At 35.6% G+C, this 19,882-nt stretch overlaps 1 protein-coding gene across 1 annotated transcript in view; it reads left to right on the plus strand.

Moving 5' to 3' along the window:
* LOC113238359 (glycine-rich protein-like) overlaps positions 1 to 15,429 on the plus strand; it is a 24,470-nt gene extending 9,041 nt beyond the window's left edge. The window contains exons 3-4 of the mRNA XM_026475200.1: positions 12,308 to 12,430; positions 15,035 to 15,429. Coding sequence (XP_026330985.1) covers positions 12,308 to 12,430; positions 15,035 to 15,216 — 305 coding nt within the window. The 3' untranslated portion in view covers positions 15,217 to 15,429. The remainder of the gene's footprint in view (positions 1 to 12,307; positions 12,431 to 15,034) is intronic.
* The last annotated feature ends 4,453 nt before the right edge of the window (positions 15,430 to 19,882 follow it).

Raw genomic sequence — 19,882 nt, forward strand, 5'->3', positions numbered from 1 at the left:
TGGTTTTTGTATTAGACCCGTCGTCCATTTATTTGTAAGTCAATGTTCACAAGGCACTCTACTGCTACTATGATGTTGAATATTTAATAATAAAATGTTGCAATGATGGCGTAGGAAAGGAACATTTTTGGCTCACTTTTGGCCATTTGCCGTTGGCAAAACTAGTATAGTATAATAATAAAATAATAAATATAATAATAAAAACAAACATTCATAATTATGTTCTACATTCTCTTAGAGCATCAATTCCCCATTCTGAACGTAAATTACGAATCGAACGAGACATGTTTGCAATCCCTTCCTTCAAATAAAAATATCATTAGGGATGTCACAGTTCTATAAATAATTAGTTACTGGTACTTTTATGTTGATTTCAAATAACTTACTAGTGATTTCAAACTTCTATTAAACAAAATTATCAACAGCCTAATTGAATTTCGAGTAAAAAATATTAAAATTATGATAACTGTAAAACAGTGTTTTTCATTTTTGACATTTATTCTACATCGAATTTGTAAATAAAATAAATTATAAAACAATACAAGAGAGGTACGTCCTTTCCCTTTAATTGGTCTCGTTTATTGCACACAAAAACAAAAATCAAAGAGATACAGCATAACGGGCTTCGTAACCTTTTAATTTCGTATTGAAACTGTGTTACGTAATAATCACATTTATAATTAGAAATATAGGTAGAGCAGGTCCAGTGTAGGGCACAGGCATATCGAATTGCGAAACAGTATCTAGCACCCACATAATGATAGGGCACTCGAGTAATACCTAAGTTAATGATAGGTTTCGTTTCCTCCGCGCGAACCTTACATCAGATAGCAAATGCTACAGGTTAGGAACCATTGCTTCGAATTGGGGTTAGTTGTAGTGTTCGGCTCATGGAAAAAACAATATTTTTCTGAACACTTTTTCTTCTACATTTTAAATATTTTGAAAAAAAAAATTCCACCATTTGTAATTTTTCATTCATTTACCCATCACTAGCTTAGTGTAACTGAATTAACTGAGAATAAAAAAATATATAAAATGAAATTTGTCTATCTTAATGTTTACATATATTATATGTGTATGTCACGCTCTGTTCTCATCAGGGTAGGCAGAGACTGACAGGACACCTCTATAATATACACGTTTTGTTCTCTGAGGACAAACACAAGTAATTTTTTAATATTATAAAACTAAAGATGGGCCCCAATTATGACAAAGTCGGTCCCTCAGGACAGCCGCCGCCATTGAAGCTGGCCTGGTAAGAAATGATTGGATAACCTGGACAATTATTTTGGTTGTGGGTAACACACAAAAGGGAATATTAAATTAAAAAATAAACCGACTTCAATAGTTTCTGGAATTACATCTATTTGTACAGATTTTAATAATGAATAAATAATTGAAAACGGTTAACGGAAAGTAGTTGAAATCCAATAAACCTAACTTATCCCCTAGTTTGCCACCCTTAGAAGTGGAATATTAAGTTCAAATTTAAATGGAACCAATAGCGAGATGCTCTTTTTCCAACAAAAAAGGATCATCAAAATTGGTTCACAAATGCCAAAGTAATAGAGTAGAACAACTTTTTTTGAACTCGGTTAAAAATAAAGATGGACCCCAGTTACACCCCCTGACATCCTCAACCTGATTGAGATATGTACAACGAGGTCTGTCTCTCCTATCGCCACCGTCCACATTCGCTTTATAAAGTGCCGCCTATCTACCAACATTCATTCTGTCTACATGATCAAACCATCGAAGCGTCCCTCTCTCTATCCTTGTCACTACATCATCTTTCATAACACAACGCTCTCTTACTACACAGCTTAGCATTCTGCTTTTAAGTGGACTCTTGTATCAATAACAATAAGAAATTGTTGGTGTAATTTCTAAATATATACAATATATGTATTACCACAACGATCGAACAACAGAAAAAAAAATCCTTCTATCTGGCTGGATTGGAACCAACGGCTTAGTTACTCTAGCAGACGTTGGTTGGAATCCAGCCAGAACGAAGAAATTTTTTCTAAATGTTCGGTCTTTGTTTTAATAATTGTAACAAGCTAGTTGAATAATTTCACAAAAAAAGAAATGAATATCACCGTGGTGAAACATCCTCATATTTAATAAAACTTAAGTATACACATTTTTTCTCATTATACAATAGCTCTGTACAAACAAAAATAAGTTAAACCGTCATTTTAAAACCTTCGACCTTCAATTCTCAATAATAACTACAAGGCCACCGAAAGTTCAAATTATGCTCCAATGCACGTTAACAAAGACTACCCATTGATAATAGCGTTAAATGTTACATTTACCTCTATTCCGTCAGTAATACAATAACACTTTTTGATTTATAGTTTTTTGGATGTAGGTAAGTAGCGTATATTTGTTTTTACAGGTTCCATACCATTTTTGTATAAAATACGACCACAAAAGTTTCTGGAATTTCATCTATTTGCCAAGTTTTATTGATATCAGCTAACAGTGAAACCCAATAAATCGGATTCATCTCCTGATTTGCCACCCTTAGAGGTAAATTTTTTTTCTAATTTGAATGCGGCCACTACTGAAAAAGAATTGTTGAAATTGATTAACAAATCTCGAAGCAATCGCGTAATATACACAAAAATAAATACAAATTACTCCGTTTTGTTTTTGAAGCCAGTCATCATTTTCAATGAGTAACAAAGTAAAAACTTGGATTTTAATTGGAAATAACAAACTGACAACTACTAATGTCACTTTGAAAAATATTGTCGCCATCATTGACTTACAATTATATGGACGTCGGGTCCGCGCTAAAAAGTGTCCGCACTTGTAAGGCGCTAAAATCGTATACAGAGCGCCAAACTCCGCTTTAGTCTTCATTTGTTCTACTGACAGCGCGATACTGCGATGACATTACAATTTAAATTTCGAATAGGTTGACTTGGGACATTTTTTTCGTGGTTTTTGTATTAGACCCGTCGTCCATTTATTTGTAAGTCAATGGTCGCCATGTTTATTTTTACAGAGATATGTTTGCTTGCTTTCTCAGTGAAGTAAAATAAGAAAAGTTAAAGATTTTTAACAATAAAATCTGCTAAACAATTTCAATCACATATTTAATAAAGCAAATAGTTAAAAAGATAATAATTTACCTTGATTACCTACCCAATGAGTTAGTGAAGTCAGCATTATTTTTATTTGGAAGAAAGAAGAAGATTCATTTTATTATTTCTAATTAAAAATTCGACTATAGGATAAAGTTCATACCACAATATATGCATAATATATTGACCGATTGGCAGGTTTGAATTTTAAACTGCATTCTTACTTATGAATTGAACATTAGCTCTTGTTCGTGACTTTGTTCGCGTGATACGGATGAAAAGGAATTTACTTATTGAACGGGTTAAGAGCCTAGAGCTAGCGGGGCGTGTCCTCAACAACAAAACGTAAGTAATAAATTTTGAACCGGATTGCACGGGACAGACTATACATCACTTATAAAATTTACTTTACAAATTACAATAAAACGTTAAGGGATAATATGATCGACGTTATAAATGGTAATAGCCAATATAAGAAAAAGTACGAGACTTCCAATAAAACAAACTTCATCTCAAGTACTATCTAAAGATGCACATTACATTTGAGCTAGCGATTTTTTGTATCGATTCATTTTAATTCGATTTTTAAGGCGAATGGAATCGTCTAGATCGTATTCAAAATCTGAACACCTATTTTAAATTGACCTGCAAGAAAAGCAGTTTGGCAACATCTATAAGTCTACAATATTTGGCAATTGTCGCTACTTTTATGCCTTCTGAACTTCTTTTCTCTCTGGCTAATGTGACTCTAAATAAAAGTCGTAACAGATTAAACCCACAAAGGCAGTCAATTTTTTTATATCGAAATTAATTTTGAAACGATTCTTATGACATCGATTCAATAGCATACGATCCGATATGTGGATCGATTCAGAGGCATATGATCCATTACAATCCAAAAAATCAATTCAAAGCAAAAAATCGTGCATCCCTAGTACAACAATCAACAAAGTTGAGGGTTGTTTTGCTTGTCCTCAGAGGCAGCTAAACACTTGCTTGTACTTACCAGCCATTGGTGTTTTCAGGGCACCTAGCATAATCCAAACTAATATTATAAATGCGAAAGTAAACTCTGTCTGCTACTTTTTTCCAACAACCAATTTCGATGAGTTTTGGTACAGAGATAGATGAGACCTAGAAGAAGGACATAAGCTACTTCTTGTCTCATAAATAAATCTTCTCTTCTTAATCGCTTCCTCACTGCTGAGGATCTTGACTCCACTTCATCCTGCCAACCATTTGCCTCCAACGGTTGCGCTCAGTCGCATGATGTAGTGCGGCGCTAACAGGTAGCTCCAGTTGTTTGAAGATCTGATCCGATCACCTTTTGGAACGATCCAGGATTAAACGATCCAGGTTATCAGCATTTCTACGGGTCGGGGTACATAGCTAGAAGAACCCATGGCCGTTGGAACGGAAAGGTTCTTCAATGTCGACCGCGCACCGGACGGCGTTCAGCGGGTAGGCCCCCCACCATTAGGGCTAGCACGATAGGGCGCGATTTTCGCATAGAGATAGATGGACCGACGATCTGGTAAAGGTCGCGGGAATCGTTGATGGAGGCCTATGCCCAGCAGTGGGCGTCGTATGGCTGAATGATGATAATGACGATGATGAGTACTACTCGAAGTATTTGTTCTATGCTGACGAAATTGCGATCACCAGCTAGTTTATTATAACAAAAGGATATACCTACTTTCTACTACTAAAGTTGAGCAAAATGACCGAGTTGTACAGTTTGACTTTGATATTCAGCATTACTTATCTAAAGGACAATATATTAGCGAGGCCAATAAAAGCAACGACAAAGTCGCATTAGACCGCCAATAAAACTGAAGTTGCACTAAGACTTTAAGATGGTGGTGCAAAGCTAGAAGCGGAGGTAGAAATACTGTTCTTATATATTTTTATCAACGTATATTTTTCACCAACATACATGATTTTTTAAATAATTATGAAAATCTTTAGTTTTGCTAAGTAGTTTAGCAAACGTCTCCAAAAAATAACTGATAACTGTAATTAAATTTTATTAAATGTCAGGTTTTTATTAAATGTTGTTTCCACCGTGATATTCAATTATTTTTGGGAAATTACGCCACTAGTTTGTTATAATTAATATTTTTAACGAACATTTATAAAAAAGTCACTTCGATCCGGCTGGATTCTAACCAACGTCTCCTAGCAAACCGTGCCAGACGCTAAGCCAACTAAGCCGAAGAACGAACCAACAGACCCCACGAATTTTTCCATGTGCTTGTTGCATTTGCACCATTGCATCTGTGAGAAATCTATGAAAGCTCAACTGATAACTTCAAATACACACCTATGTATTGTTAGATAACTTATTCTGCCGCCAAGCAGTAACATGAGCATTACTGCGTTCGGGATTTGAAGGGTAACGGTGTTGGTGAAACTACAGGCACATGGGACTTTGCAACTTTATGTCTCAACATGACGGACGCAGTGGCAGTGACTCTGATCTTTGCAATCTGTGTGGCACTACAACTGTTAAACTGTTATGGGTATTCGTGTCGCTTAATATTGTCGTGTCACTCAATCAATACAAATAACAATTCTTAATAATTAGGTACCCAAAAAATAGCCTTAAATTTTAATAAAATAAACACTAATTATTCTTGGTTATTGTTCTAGATAAAATTTTACCTAAGTAATTTAGGTGAAATTACACTTTAAAAACAAAATGAAGAAAACTAATTTATTTTTAAATTATTTTGGCATCGCTCCACCTAATACTTGTACAACCTTAAATACAGTAGAAAAGCAACTTGGCACTAATTGTGGTAGGAAATAAAGTGGCTAAATCTTGCAACGCTCATTATCTCACACACAGGGTTACCGAGTAACCGGTTTCAGGCAGATATATCCTGTACAAATATCCGGTTTTATCTAGTTCACTTCGGTATACTTATCAAAGAGTTTCTTATTAAGATTTTTCTCCGTATTTTACTATGTCAATGGCATTTTTCAAAAAACGCACATGCTCACACAATCATAGCCCCGCACTAGAGAAAACCCTGTATCGCGAGTGCCATGGACACACATAGGACAACCATAAATTACACCTCAACTCTAGAGTTAAATAAATGTCGACCATACAAATATTTCTCCCGGCCGGGGAATCGAACCCGGGACCTCTGCGTGGCAAACCAGTATGGTAGCCATGAAGGCAGTTAAATGTCTCCCTGATAATTCTGGGACTCCAATGCGTCTGTAAAGATGCTGCACCGTGGACACTGGATGAAGAAGTCCTGGGTCCAATTCCCGGTCGGACCAATACGAGAAATGAACTCATCTAAATTGGTTCTGGGTGTTCTGGGTAGTACAACAGCCGGAGTGTATTCTGTTGTTCTAGTACTCATATTACAGGGAATATAAACCACAACATGTCAATTACAATAAGATCCAATTTTGATTTAAACGTTTGGTACACACTACCCAATCTAACCTTCACCCGTCTAAATGCGACCGAGACAACGTAGTTTCTTGTATTAGGCTGGCTGCATTAGCACCACCAAAATGAAATTATCCTCAGAACAGTTTACCTTAGATACATGTCTAGAAGTAGATGTCTCCTAATACTAAGGAATAAAACTCAAGTTGAAGATTCGTTTTCATAAAATGTTGTACAATCAAAGAATGACTCTTTCAATGTTCTGAGTCACCCCTACGAGCAAAGAACTCAAATACTTCTGCGAGACTTTTAACTAAAGTAGTGCAATTCTGCAGAAATACACGAACGGCTTTCATTACTCTGTGGGCCAATTGAACGTCATTTCCTTCAGTGCCTTTTTGATAGCACTGTGTTTTTCATTAGTTACGCTTTTGTTTGTTAACCCCCACGTAAACATAGAGTTTACACGGCGTACATAAATGACATTATGGCTAGATTTATGTATGTATGGCAAATAGGTGTAATTAATAAAAAAAACCGATAAGCAAAATTTTTAGGTTTCCTTATATGAGATTTGTTTATATATATTTATTTTACATAAGTACATAAGCTAGCAAATATTATTACAGGACTAACAATAGTGTAGCCAAAATTATCACTTGTTCAACATTATTATCAACATTAATATTATATTTTAACTGCCTCAGTGGCCGAACGGTTACCATGCCGGACTGCCACGCAGAGGTCCCAGGTTCGATTCCCGGGCCGGGAGAAATGTTTGTATGGCTTACATTTATTTCTCTCGTGAGTTTGGGTGTAATTTGTGGTTGTCTATGTGTGTGTCCATGGCACCCGCGACACAGGGTTTCCCTAGTGCGGGGCTATGTTGAGTGTGTGCGTTATTTATTTATTTATTTATTTATATTCAAAATTATTTTGTATGTCCTAAATTTACATTACAAATTTTTTATTATATTTCATAACACATTATAAATAAAGAATGCTATTTTATTAAACTCACATAGAGAACAGACAAATAGATCAGTTTTCCCATATCTGCCCTTATCATACAAATAAAAATATGTTTAATGTCAAATTTCAAAAAGTTATTGCACTGCTATATGTGAATCTCGTAGAATTTAATCTTTTTTAAAAAATAATTGCAGTTTAGAACTGCATAATTTAAAACTAATGTAGTTTTTGTACGCAAACATTCATTATCCGGGTTAGATTACGGGCCTTGATCTTTGCAGTCCTGTGACGCTCCCGAACGGCTGGACAGAGACAAAGTCTACCTTGAAACCACAGGTAATTTTAATTTCATTAAGACTCCAGTAAGATTGCAATTGAGGAGCGTCAGAACAAAAACCGATAAAACCATTACAACAATTATTTCAGAAATTGAAAAAATGTATAAGTCTATGGTTTACGAAATTATAGTAGAACGAAGTATGCCAATTTGTTGGTATTATTAACACAGTCTCGTAACCTAAGGAATCAAAAGAAAAGTTATCAGTTTCTGATCAGACTATATGGATATATCGCCATTTGATATGACCGTAAAATTATATTTATTTTCGAAATAAAAAAGGCTTAAATTAATAGTGATATTTTGGTATTTGATCGGCGTCTGTTCTGTTTGTAAAATTATTTCATAAAAGGATTACATTAACCTACACGCCTGTCCATAACAGTTGCAGTGCCTCTCAGAGCTTTAAATAGATCTGAGGCGCACTGCCACTGCGCTCATCACCCTAAGACATAAGTTGACAAGTCCCATGTGCCTGTAATTTCACGAGCACACTTATCCTACTAAACCGGAACGCAGTAATGCTAACATTACTGCTTGGCGGCAGAAATAGATAAGGTTGACAGTACTTTCTCTGCACGAGCTCCTTTACAAGGAGCTCTACTGCTGCTAGAAATGCTGTAAATAAAGTTTATATTTAAATCATGTATTTCTGGCAGGTTTTTGAAGCGGATCAAGAATACATTATCATATTTAAAAAGAAATATACCTAAATACGGTTTATCCGCTAAAATCTATTTGTAATGGCAGTCAAGTGTTAATAGAGTGTCCGTGAAATGGCAGTGATGCATTCATTCAGTCACTAACAAATGATGTAGCAAATATCATATAAAAAAAACTCGTCTTAGACAAGTTACGTAACTAGAAACCTTCATTATTCAAAAACTGTAACAAATAATGTAACATTTCTCGCCAACGAGTCACGTAATGTGACATGTCCTAACGTAATGTCAGACAACGTGGGAAACGCAGGTCCTTGACACGAACAAACATACATAATGTGTTATTGTGTGAACATTTTTGATAATTTCATTATAATCATATTGTACTATTGTTCATGATTTCTTGGAAAATTAATAACATTTTTTTTTGTGAATAATGATTGCTAATTTCAGTTCTATTACAATTCACAATAAGGTTCTTTTATGATATCTAGTGACGGGACGAACAAGTCGTGCGCCTGATGGTAAGCTACACGCCTGTCTATAACAGTTGCAGTGCCACTCAGAGCTGTAAATCGCAAAGATCGGCACTGCCACTGCGCCCGTCACCCTGAGACATAAGTTGACAAGTCCCATGTGCCTGTAATTTCACCAGCACCCTTACCTTTCAAAACCGGAGCACAGTAATGCTGACATTACTGCTTGCTACTTGCGGCAGAAATAGGTAAGGTCACAGAGATGGGCACTGCCACTGCGTCCCCCACCCTGACACATAAGTTGACAAGTTCCATATACCCGTGTAGCTTTCTTATTGTTTGTTATTAAGAATTAATATAGTGCATAAATTAACAATAACAAATCCGAATAATCTTCTGTTCTCGAACAGATGCTAAATACTAAATAATTTACCTGAGTAAATAATTTTTATTAATACAAGGAATAAAAATTTACAACTTCCCTGTCCGCATTCATGACAATTATATACCACCTCAAATCCACCGAGTTTCTAAAACGAGTTTTTTTAATACCTACTTTTTCAAAAATCAATATTAAACGATACAAAAAAACGCAACTTTTGTTTTGCTTTCAGGTTAGAGTTCAAGTTTTTTGCCAAAAGTTCAGATAATAATATAACATAACGTATTACGTGCATAGAGAAAAAGGTGCTTGAAGAAATGAGTCGCATATGATGCACGCACTTATTTCAGAATGTTCTTGGCAGTCGTCTTCACAAAGTCACAAACTCATTAAAGGGTCAATGAATACGCTTCTAAAATAAAATTTCGATTATTGAAAATTTTCCATTTACAAGGTTTAAAACTATAATGATACAAAAACGCAATATCAAAGGTAATATATTTAAAATAAATATTGTAAATGATAAATGTATACAACTGTGCAATTACTTAGAGCAACCCGTAAATAATTTTACTCATTCTTCTTAGGGGAATCTGCCTTACGAATGAAAAGTAGAGTTTAATCTATATGTAATTTGTAAAAAAATAAGTGAAATAAAGATATAGCATGTATATATCTTTTTTTTAAATAAGTGCGTATTTGACGATGTAGCATGCATACCTTTTTTTATTGCCACTGCGCCCGTCACCCTGAGACATAAGTAGACAAGTCCCATGTGCCTGAAAGTTTTACCAGCACCCTTACCCTTAAAAACCGGAACGCAGTAATATGCACATTACTGCTTGGCCACCGAAAGGGATAAGGTGGCAGTACTTCCGTGGATGGACTCTTTCACATGGAGCTCTACTGCTACAGAAGCCACTAAATAATGCCTATTCACTTCTAGCGAATAAGACTATAGGCAGGGAATTATAATAAAAAACGAATCGCTTCGTGTGAATACTTGGAATATCCAGAACATAGGGATGGAACCCCAGACAAGTCCCCCGATGACGGAAAGGGGAAGGCGGAATTTAGTCACGCCATCCGATGACACACTCTCCGTGTATATCCTGTAGAACCAATAAGCAGGCAACTTTACGACGTTGTTCAAGGCTCTGCAGCTTTGCCTCATATTTGAATTTTCCATAGATTACTCCAATTACAGACTCCGTGGTCGAACGGTTGCCATGCTGGACTGCCACGTAGAGGTCCTGGGTTTGATTCCCAGGCCGGGAGAAATATGGTCTACATTGATTTCTCTCGTGAGTTTGATTGTAATTTGTGGTTATATATGTGTGTGTCTATGGCACTCGCGACTCAGGGCATAAAAAGATTTTTTGTCCATTACAATTAAAATTCGTAGCCAACAAGGTTCTATCTCATAAGATCACAGAATTATTACTTCTTATATTACGCTGAAGGTAACAAAGAAACTTTTTGTAGTGTTTTTTTTTCTAAGAATAAATCCATGACGAATGAGCAATCAATCGATCAATGAAAATATTTAGTGAATGGTTTGTGAGCAAAAAACAGTCAAGTGCGAATAAACAATCATTACTTAAATAAGTACCTATTCTAACAACTTGTGAGTTACTAAATTGTGCTGTGAATGTATCCATTAAGCATTTAGTGCTGGAATGACCTGTCGCGTTCGGTAAAAAATGCCAAATATTTAAAAGAAATATGTAAACAATAGCTCCTAACTGTGTAGAAATCGAGTGGCAATTGGTCGGTGGTTAAATCGCCTAGCAACACTAAATGCATAACATTTAAGAATTTATTTAATTACAATGTTTTAATTTTTAAACATTTTACATAGGTGGAACACACACAGCCTCTATTATTTGTGTATTATATGTGGTTAGTATACACTCCGCTTGCCGGTCTGAAAATCAGCAATGCTGAGTCTTTATCCTTTTTGTCCACCTTACTGTTCTTTTGTTTTAATTGTTCGCTTATATTTGTTTATGTGTTTTGTGGATAAATAGATGTCTTTATTTTTATTTTATTTTCATTAAGCTCATTTTTGTGTCTATCAATTTTTCTTTCTCTTCTCGTATCGTGAGTATAGAGCGTGGGTATAGAGGCTGTTTGGAGTCCAGATAGATCGAAGGAATTGTTTGTATTTGTTTGTATTGTATTTGTTTGATCTTTGTATCAACAATGATGACAAACTGGTGGAATGTTTTCATAAATAATTTTTACATTTTTATTTAAAAAGAAAATGACCTCGTACGTTTGTGGAATGAAAAGTACCCCAATTCATCCCCTAAATTGTCACCATTGGACATGGAATACTTTCTTCAAATTTGAATGGGACAACTATAGATATACCCCCTTTTTTACAAAAGAAGAATCATCGAAGTCAATTCACAAATGCTGGATTAATTGAGTAACATACAAACAAAATACCAAACGAATTGAGCACTTCCTCCTTTTTCGAAGTCAGTTAAAATAGATGAATATAGTGGTAGCATAAAACATGATTTTCAATAAAAATTATTAAATTAATAATATTTCTTTATCGTAAACAGTAATACATTCATCGTCAATTCATTATACGTCCTGATGCAGGATAAAGGTCTCTAACTAAATGATTTTTTGCTTTTTTCCTTTGTTACTGTTGCCCCGCATTAGGGAATTGCTGTGTCGCGAGTGCCATGGACACACACATAGACAACCACAAATTACACTCAAACTTACGAGAGAAATAAATGTAGGGCTTGCAAATATTTCTCCCGGCCCTGGAATCAAATTCAGGACTTCTGTGTGGCAGACCGGCATGGTAACGGAGGCAGTTGAATAGTATGAAGTCCGATGCAAAAATTAAAAGATCTTTGGCGGTATAGGATTCAATCAGTTTTTTTTTTCAAAATATTTATTTATTATCTTTATTTCTTTAACCTCTATTTATTTTCTACAGCTGGCTATCCTGGTGCCGTAAGCAAAGTAGCGTACACCACACACCACGGTCTCGGCGGATACGGCGGATATGGTGGATATGGTGGTTACGGATACAGCGGCCTGGGTGGTTACGGCGGTCACGGTTAGTATTTAAAAAATTATGGATATATGTTATGGCACTAAAAACTTCCAATACTATTGACAGTGTTTGTTGCAATAGATCATTCATTATTTTTAGTTAGTTATTCATAAATTAAATGTCCCTTTCTAAATCCTATACGGCTTCATTAACTTGCCAAACCATAAAAACTGTTTTATCAAATTTAAATCGCGTATATTTGTTTTTTCTTAATCACGGCCATCGAGTATATAACCAGAAATAGAGACGAAACAAGGGCAACCCATCACTTCAAGGGCACTTTTAAATATCAACTCTCGTTTGTACTGAAATCACAAATTAGAAAACTGAAATAGAACAGCACCATCAACTGACCTGTGTGTACGTCTCCGTATATTCCAAAAATATTCGGTATATGATGTAGATAATAAAGATAATATCTCTAACAACGGGGGCGTGTGGGAAAAACAGCAAAACATCTAATTACAAAACAAACGGAATCACATTTCATCGGTAAATAAATATTAAATATCTAATTTTGCAATTAACGTCTAGTACAGCAAAGCTCAAGTTAAACTAGTCGATTTGAAGTAAAATAATTGGCGACACCCGTCAATTGTTTGGAATTTGGGCTGGCCAATCGGAGCGCGGTTGTCACAGTAATGAATTGGCAGAATAGTTTTCAAACAAATTAAATGACATTTCGTCTCTATTTCTGATTGTATACTCGATGATCACGGCTGATCAATCAACCGTGACCATCGGACTTGTAAAGTACCCGAAAAGTTGGGTTTTAAATAAATAATACGCGATTTAGATTCTAGAAAACGTGTATTAATGGCGAGAACCTAAGAACTCGATACTATATATCATTTTTGGACATATTGACCCCTTCGTAGATTCTAAACACTGCTTCAAAACAAACGTTAAATTAAAACTATCAAATGATTGGTCAGCTGCACTCAAATATCATTTGGTCATTTGCATAATATATTCAAGGTTCGCAGTCTTACAATTTACAGTCAGTTATATATTTCTATTGTAAAGGAGAAAGGTTCTTTCTTCCGTTGGATGAGGTTACCAAAACAAGCCAAGTGAAACTCCAAATTGTTCAGAAGATTTTTATTTTCACCTTGTATGTCTCCAATACAATTTCACCCTATATTCGGAAGGTCCGGGTAGTTGTTCCCAAGAAGGGACTCACTCCTGGAAACAGTACTCAGATCTTTTGTGATTGAAAGTTTTGAGTGGCACTGGAACTGTTATTGACAGGCGTGTCGCTTACCTTATTATTGTTGCACGTCGAATCACTTGGTGTCATAAAAAAATATTAAAAATTCAAAAAAGGCTATATGGAAGAACGGAAGAACCATTGCCTGCCGAAATAGGTGAAAATGTATCTACAAAATTTTAATGTAGAATTCAAACCGTGGACTTCACAGCTAGTTTACAATCTATTCAGCTATTATTCTGACCAATAAAACATTAAAAACAATATCAAGATTTACTTTGTCATGTACAAGGATATATCACCTAACAATTACGTAGAGATAATACGTGGGAACTTATCTACATGGAAACAAGCCCTATAGATCCGTACATGATAGTATGAGAATTTTAACGAACAATCACACGTACCTATCGAATCTTACACGGTACATTATACGCCTTTTAAACTCATTGCCAGGCGCTTAATTAATCACACAGCAATGTATGTAAAAAATATAATTAGCCACTTCCGAGAAGTTTTAAAAATTTGAGGTCGTAATGCTGCCTTTTCACTAGTTGATTTTGAATTACGCATTGTTATACGAGTACAAACTGTCATTATAGTTTTACTACATGCATGATTTTAAGAACAGTTGAGCTCCTTGTAAAAGATTTCGTTTAAGAAAGTACTGCCACTTTTCCTATATCTGCCCCTTAGTAGTAACGGTGCTGGAAAATTACGGCACAAGGGACTTGTCAACTTATGTGTAAGGGTGACGGGCGTAGTGGCAGTGTCCCTTAAATCTTTGTGATTTAAAGCTCTGAGTGGCACTGCAAATGTTATGGACAGGCATGTCACTTACCACCAGAGGCACGACTTGTTAATTCCGTCACATTGTATTATAAAAAAAATGTAGTTATAGATGTAATTCTCGTCGGAATTAAGAATAAATGAAAAATTCTCCTTTTGTTGTAAATTTTCAAATAAAACGATTGCAATTTGTCTATCTACTTACATATTATAGTTTACGTAATTTGTTTCCTTTGACTGAATTTCATTGTTTTCTTTTTATTCTAATGTAAGTGTGCATTTGACCTAAAATATGACCATAAAGTTCAGGGAACAAGTGTACAGGCAGGGAATTCCACTCCATAACCGTTCGCCATATAAATGTGGAAGCGTAACGCTTCGTGCGAATCTTTGGAATATCCACAACATAGGGGTGGAACCTAAGCCTACGCCTGGTCCCCTGGTGATGGAAAGGGGAAGGCGGAATTAAATCGTGTAATTCCAACGCACTCTCCGTGATATTATATCCTGTAAAATACCAATAAGCTTAAGGTTTACATTATCAGATATGCTCGTATCGTGTTTATTTTTAAAATAAATTCAAAAAATTAATCAAACAATTTTTTTAGGTGGTTATGGCGGACACGGATACTATGCCGCTCCCGCTGTGAGCTACGCTAGCAACATCGGATACAGCGGTTACGGTGGCTACGGCGGTGGTTATGGCGGATACGGTGGATATGGCGGATACGGCGGACATGGCTTGGGCTATGGCGGTTACGGACACGGTCTCGGATACGGCCTTCACTAATTTTAAAATACGTTATCAAATCCCTAATATATTCTTTAATGATATACTCGAATATGGAATTGTGATAATAATTAACTGCCAATGTTTATTAAGTTACCCAAATCCTTATAAAAAAAACTGAGTTACACATTTTTTTTTCATATTATTTTGAATGCGACATAAATATTGCCGAATATTTTATAAGCAACGAATTTTTTGCCGAAGAGTCTTTGTAAATAATTATGAAATAAAATATTTATACAAAATAACTATCCTCTTTTATTTTACACGGAACTATTTTTCTTGGGTTGTTTTACGATTTACTCCAGAGCTTGCTGAATTTGTTTATCATATTTGTAAAACCTTAATATAATTTAAGAAATACATAATCATTTCAAAAGCTACAGCCTGTTTTTATTTGAAGTCGGAATAAAATGACAGTTAATTGTGCAGAAGTGTTGCCCGCTTAAGAGCAGCTAGTGATTGCAGTCGATAAAATATTCTATCGACTATCGACTGAATATTGGTCACACTTACAGAATACATAGCCAAACTTGTTGTATGTGAATAATCATTGACCCATTATTCGTCCAATTACTGAGCTCATTTGAATTGTCAATTTTGGTAAGTTCATGTATACATACACTGTATTTAGAACTATGTTTATGAATAATACAAAGAGGAGACATATTTTAAAGTTTTTCATTTTAATTCAATATATATAATCAAGTCCGTCTCGTCTTGTTAAAACGTATATGAATGAAAATTGGTCTCGATACAAAGAATAAAGAAGGCAATAACGGAATTAGTAATTATAAGAACGTAACGTTCACAATGCTGTCAATTTTTAGCAAAATTTTATCTTCTTCCACAATCTATCGATAAAACTATTGACTACAACTACATAACTGTTAGAAATTTTATGAAAACTGGCAACCCTACAAATGTCATTTTACTCCGTCTTCAAAAGACAGACTATAACAAATTTTAAATCAAATAGAAAAATAAAAATCCAGAGCCACAGAAAAACTACATGACTCCAAAATCTTGCAGAGTGATTCAATAAGAGTACCACAGACCTACTCCGAGCTGCAAGTGCACGGGTTTTCTTCTTGTAATCATATGGATGGCATACACTATAATTATTATTGGTATTGCAGGTACCTACTTGTCCACTTATATCTCAGGGTGACGGGCGAAGCAGTGCCTCTCAGATCTTTGTGATTTAAAGCTCTGAGTGGCACTACAACTGTTATCGACAGGCTCACTACCAGGCAACCGGCGAGAGGGAAACCCGGGGGGGTTTTAGTGGGGTAGGCCTTCCAGTGTGGAGGGAGAGTCCCCACATAACCCCTGAGTCTCCCTGGGCTCAGGGGTATCCATAAAGATTTCCCCCCCGTCAAAAAAAAAAAAAAAAAAAAAAAAAGGCTCACTACCAGGCGCACGACTTGTTTAATTATTACGTCCCTTCACTTGGCATTAAAAAAAGTTTTCTTTGTGTTGCATATATAAATTAATGTCTTTTTAATTACCTTTCACAATAAAATTATTTAAGATAAAAATCTTTTTTAACAACAATCGGAATCTTTCTTTCAAACTTTATTTCATTAGTTATTAGTTGTTTGTGAGAAATCAACAAGAATACAATTTTGAAAAATTATTTTCTCTCTTATATTTTTGCGTGAAATCATTTTCTTTCATGTGAAAAACTGCCATTAGAATAACAAAAAGGCACTTTTAATCGAATCTCCCATTACCGTCGTTTATTCGACTTACCACGCATTGCGATCTGTGTGGCGAAGGCAGTGAGGTGGCAAGATGGCTCAAAGTCTCATCATACATCATTTATACTTCCGTGTTGAATAATGCATTGTTACCTTTACTTTTCCAATATTAATAAGAGCATTTTTTCTCGAAAACCTGTTACGTTTGACTGAAGTTTTATTAATCGAATATGTTTCCCTGCACTAGGACTCTTTTCAAAACAATAATAAAATATAGTCCTCCTTATCGATTTCTATAACAGCTACACTTGGAGATTATTTCCTAGCGTGTGCCCTAACATGACTCGCCATACCGAATTTTGTCTTAAGTGCCCGATCACAAATAGAGCATTAAAGTTGACCAGCAGAGTTGAAAGTATATGCAAAGGTTTAGGGTGTAGGAGGGTTTAGGTCTCTATTTACTCATTTAGCATTTTTAATCGACTCAATTCGACTGTATGTTTTTTTTTTGTTTTTTTTAAGGATTTTGAAGGAAATCATCCACCTCTAAGGGTGGCTCTTCACTCATGAATATTCATTTTTATAAATAGCGCCTAACTTTAATTTAGGAGCAATTACTTTTAGCAATTATTTAGTTGATTTTGCTATTTCTCCAATTTAAGGCGTTTTTCCCTCGATATACTTTGAGTAGTGTCGTAGTGAGAACCTATTTTTATTATCTCCAGTATCAAGTCCTGTATAGTGGCGAACTAGGGGATATTTCAATGAAACTTAGCAAATAGACGTAATTCGACGTACTTTTGAGGTCGGTTTTTTTAGTACTCTGTACTGAGATTATTCGTTTAAAGTTTTGATTCGCTTTTATTCGAATGTTTTTACATTTTTATGCATAGTAGACTGCCAAGACCAATAGCGCAAGCGTGTAGATGTCTCTTAGCACATTGACAACCATGCTTCCGTTTGCCTTCCGCCATGGCGGAGTAGAATATTACTTTAGAAATCCGGTGGTCCTCCATGCGCAGGACGTGCTAGCACCACCTGAGTTGACACTGCATTGGTAAAGCTTATATGCCATACATGCCGCAACGATGCAGGATCTCCGTGTTAGGGACACGGTCTTGCCACTTAACGATCAGGATTGATCTGAGACACCATGGATGAAATGTGTCAAGTTTCCTAATGTCTGATTTGTAAAGGCACCACGTTTCTGCTGTATAAAGAAGGACCGGTAACATTAATGCCCTGTAAACACTAACCTTTATCTCTAGCTTCAGATCATTGGATTTCCAGAGACAGTCACTAAGTCGTCCAAAATTAGCAGCGGCATTTGCAATGCGCGATGGTATCTCCGAAGCCAATGTACTATCATGCCGTATGCTGCTTCCAAGATATTTAAACTGCATTACTTCCTCAAGTGGTTTCCCATCTAGGTTCAGTACGGTCTTATCAGCTTCGCAGCCTCGTGGCGGTTGCATAAGGATTTGCGTCTTGGAAGAGCTTATAACTAATCCAAATCGTTGACAGGATTGATGTAGTGCATCAACATAGTCTTGTAGTTGCGCCATGCTGTCGGTCCTTTCAAAACGATAATTAGTGCACAATGTGTTGGTTTTTTTTCAATTCTTTTTTATTTAAGTTATGGCTAATACATGCAGCTGTAGCTCAAAAACCACTCCGGATACAAACCCGCATAAAAAATTTTTTTAGTTTATTTTTACATAGTGGAAGGTGTTCCACATACGAATCTTGAATGCACGCAGGCAATTTATTCAGAAATTTAGTAATTACTATTATAATATAATTTCCGAGTACCGTACACATTATTCGTTTTAGGGAAATGCAATGACGACTTGCAATGTGGGCACTGGATGAGGAGGTCCAGACTTCGATTCCCGGTAGTACAAATTCGGGAAATGAACTTTTCTAAATCAGTTCGTATCTGGGTATTCTGGGAAGTACATCAGAGTGAATTCTGTTGCCCTGGTACTCATAGTACAGGGAATTCCCTAGTTTGAGACCAGGCAATTGGTTTGGTTTTCTGACACATCATATTATCTATCTATTTTAGACTTTCGTCTCTCCCATGGCCTAAGACATTATTTTGAATTTTTAAATGGGAGGAGACGGCCCCATCGACTTTTTGTTTGGGGTTTTTACAAAGAAATAACGTACGCCCGAGAATGTTCGAAGGAACAAGAACTGAGGGAGAAAATCCAAGAAGCCCAACGTGCTGTAAAAGGCAAACAGACAAGCTTTTTGAAGATTAAAATACAATTTCTTGCGTAGGTGTTGGATGTGCATTCCTGTTGGAGGCCGTCATTTTGAAAACCTTTTATAAATAAATGTATAGGAAATGAAACAATTTTTCCGAATTTAAATCGCGTATATTTGTTTTTTCAAACAAACCGACGTTTCGGGCCCTTTACAGGTCCCATGGTCACGGTTATAACCAGTTATAACTGGTTGAAGACTGTACCACCTCAGAAAACAAATATACGCGATGTATTTTCATCACAATGAACTGTGTATTAACTGAATTTAAAAAATGAGAAAAGCGTTAAACAAAAAGGTTAATCTAAGTAAATAGTAAATGCTATTAAGTTGTTATTTTGTTAGTTTATACACTTTCTACCATAATTAGCCTTAGGAAAGATAAAATAAGCAATAATTTTTTTTTTTAATCAAATTACTATGGTAGGAATTTTCGCCCTCAGTACCTTTGAAGGCTGATTTCAGCAAATAAATGCCTATTAAGTACTACTTTTTTGGTATTAATAAGAAAGTTTAGAGTCTAGCGCAGCTTTTAAAGTTACCCAGGAACTATGAAATTGCCGGTTTCAATTTTTGATATAAAGTTGAAAATTCAAGTCTGACTCTCTCGAACGCGAATTTTCCACTTTGAGTAAAAACTTTCGTAGCTTCTATTGATGCTACGAAGGCGATTATTTTGTGCGTTAAGGTAC

This window comes from Hyposmocoma kahamanoa, unplaced genomic scaffold, assembly GCF_003589595.1.
Source record: "Hyposmocoma kahamanoa isolate Upper Pololo Valley unplaced genomic scaffold, ASM358959v1 95, whole genome shotgun sequence".
NCBI lineage: Eukaryota > Metazoa > Arthropoda > Insecta > Lepidoptera > Cosmopterigidae > Hyposmocoma > Hyposmocoma kahamanoa.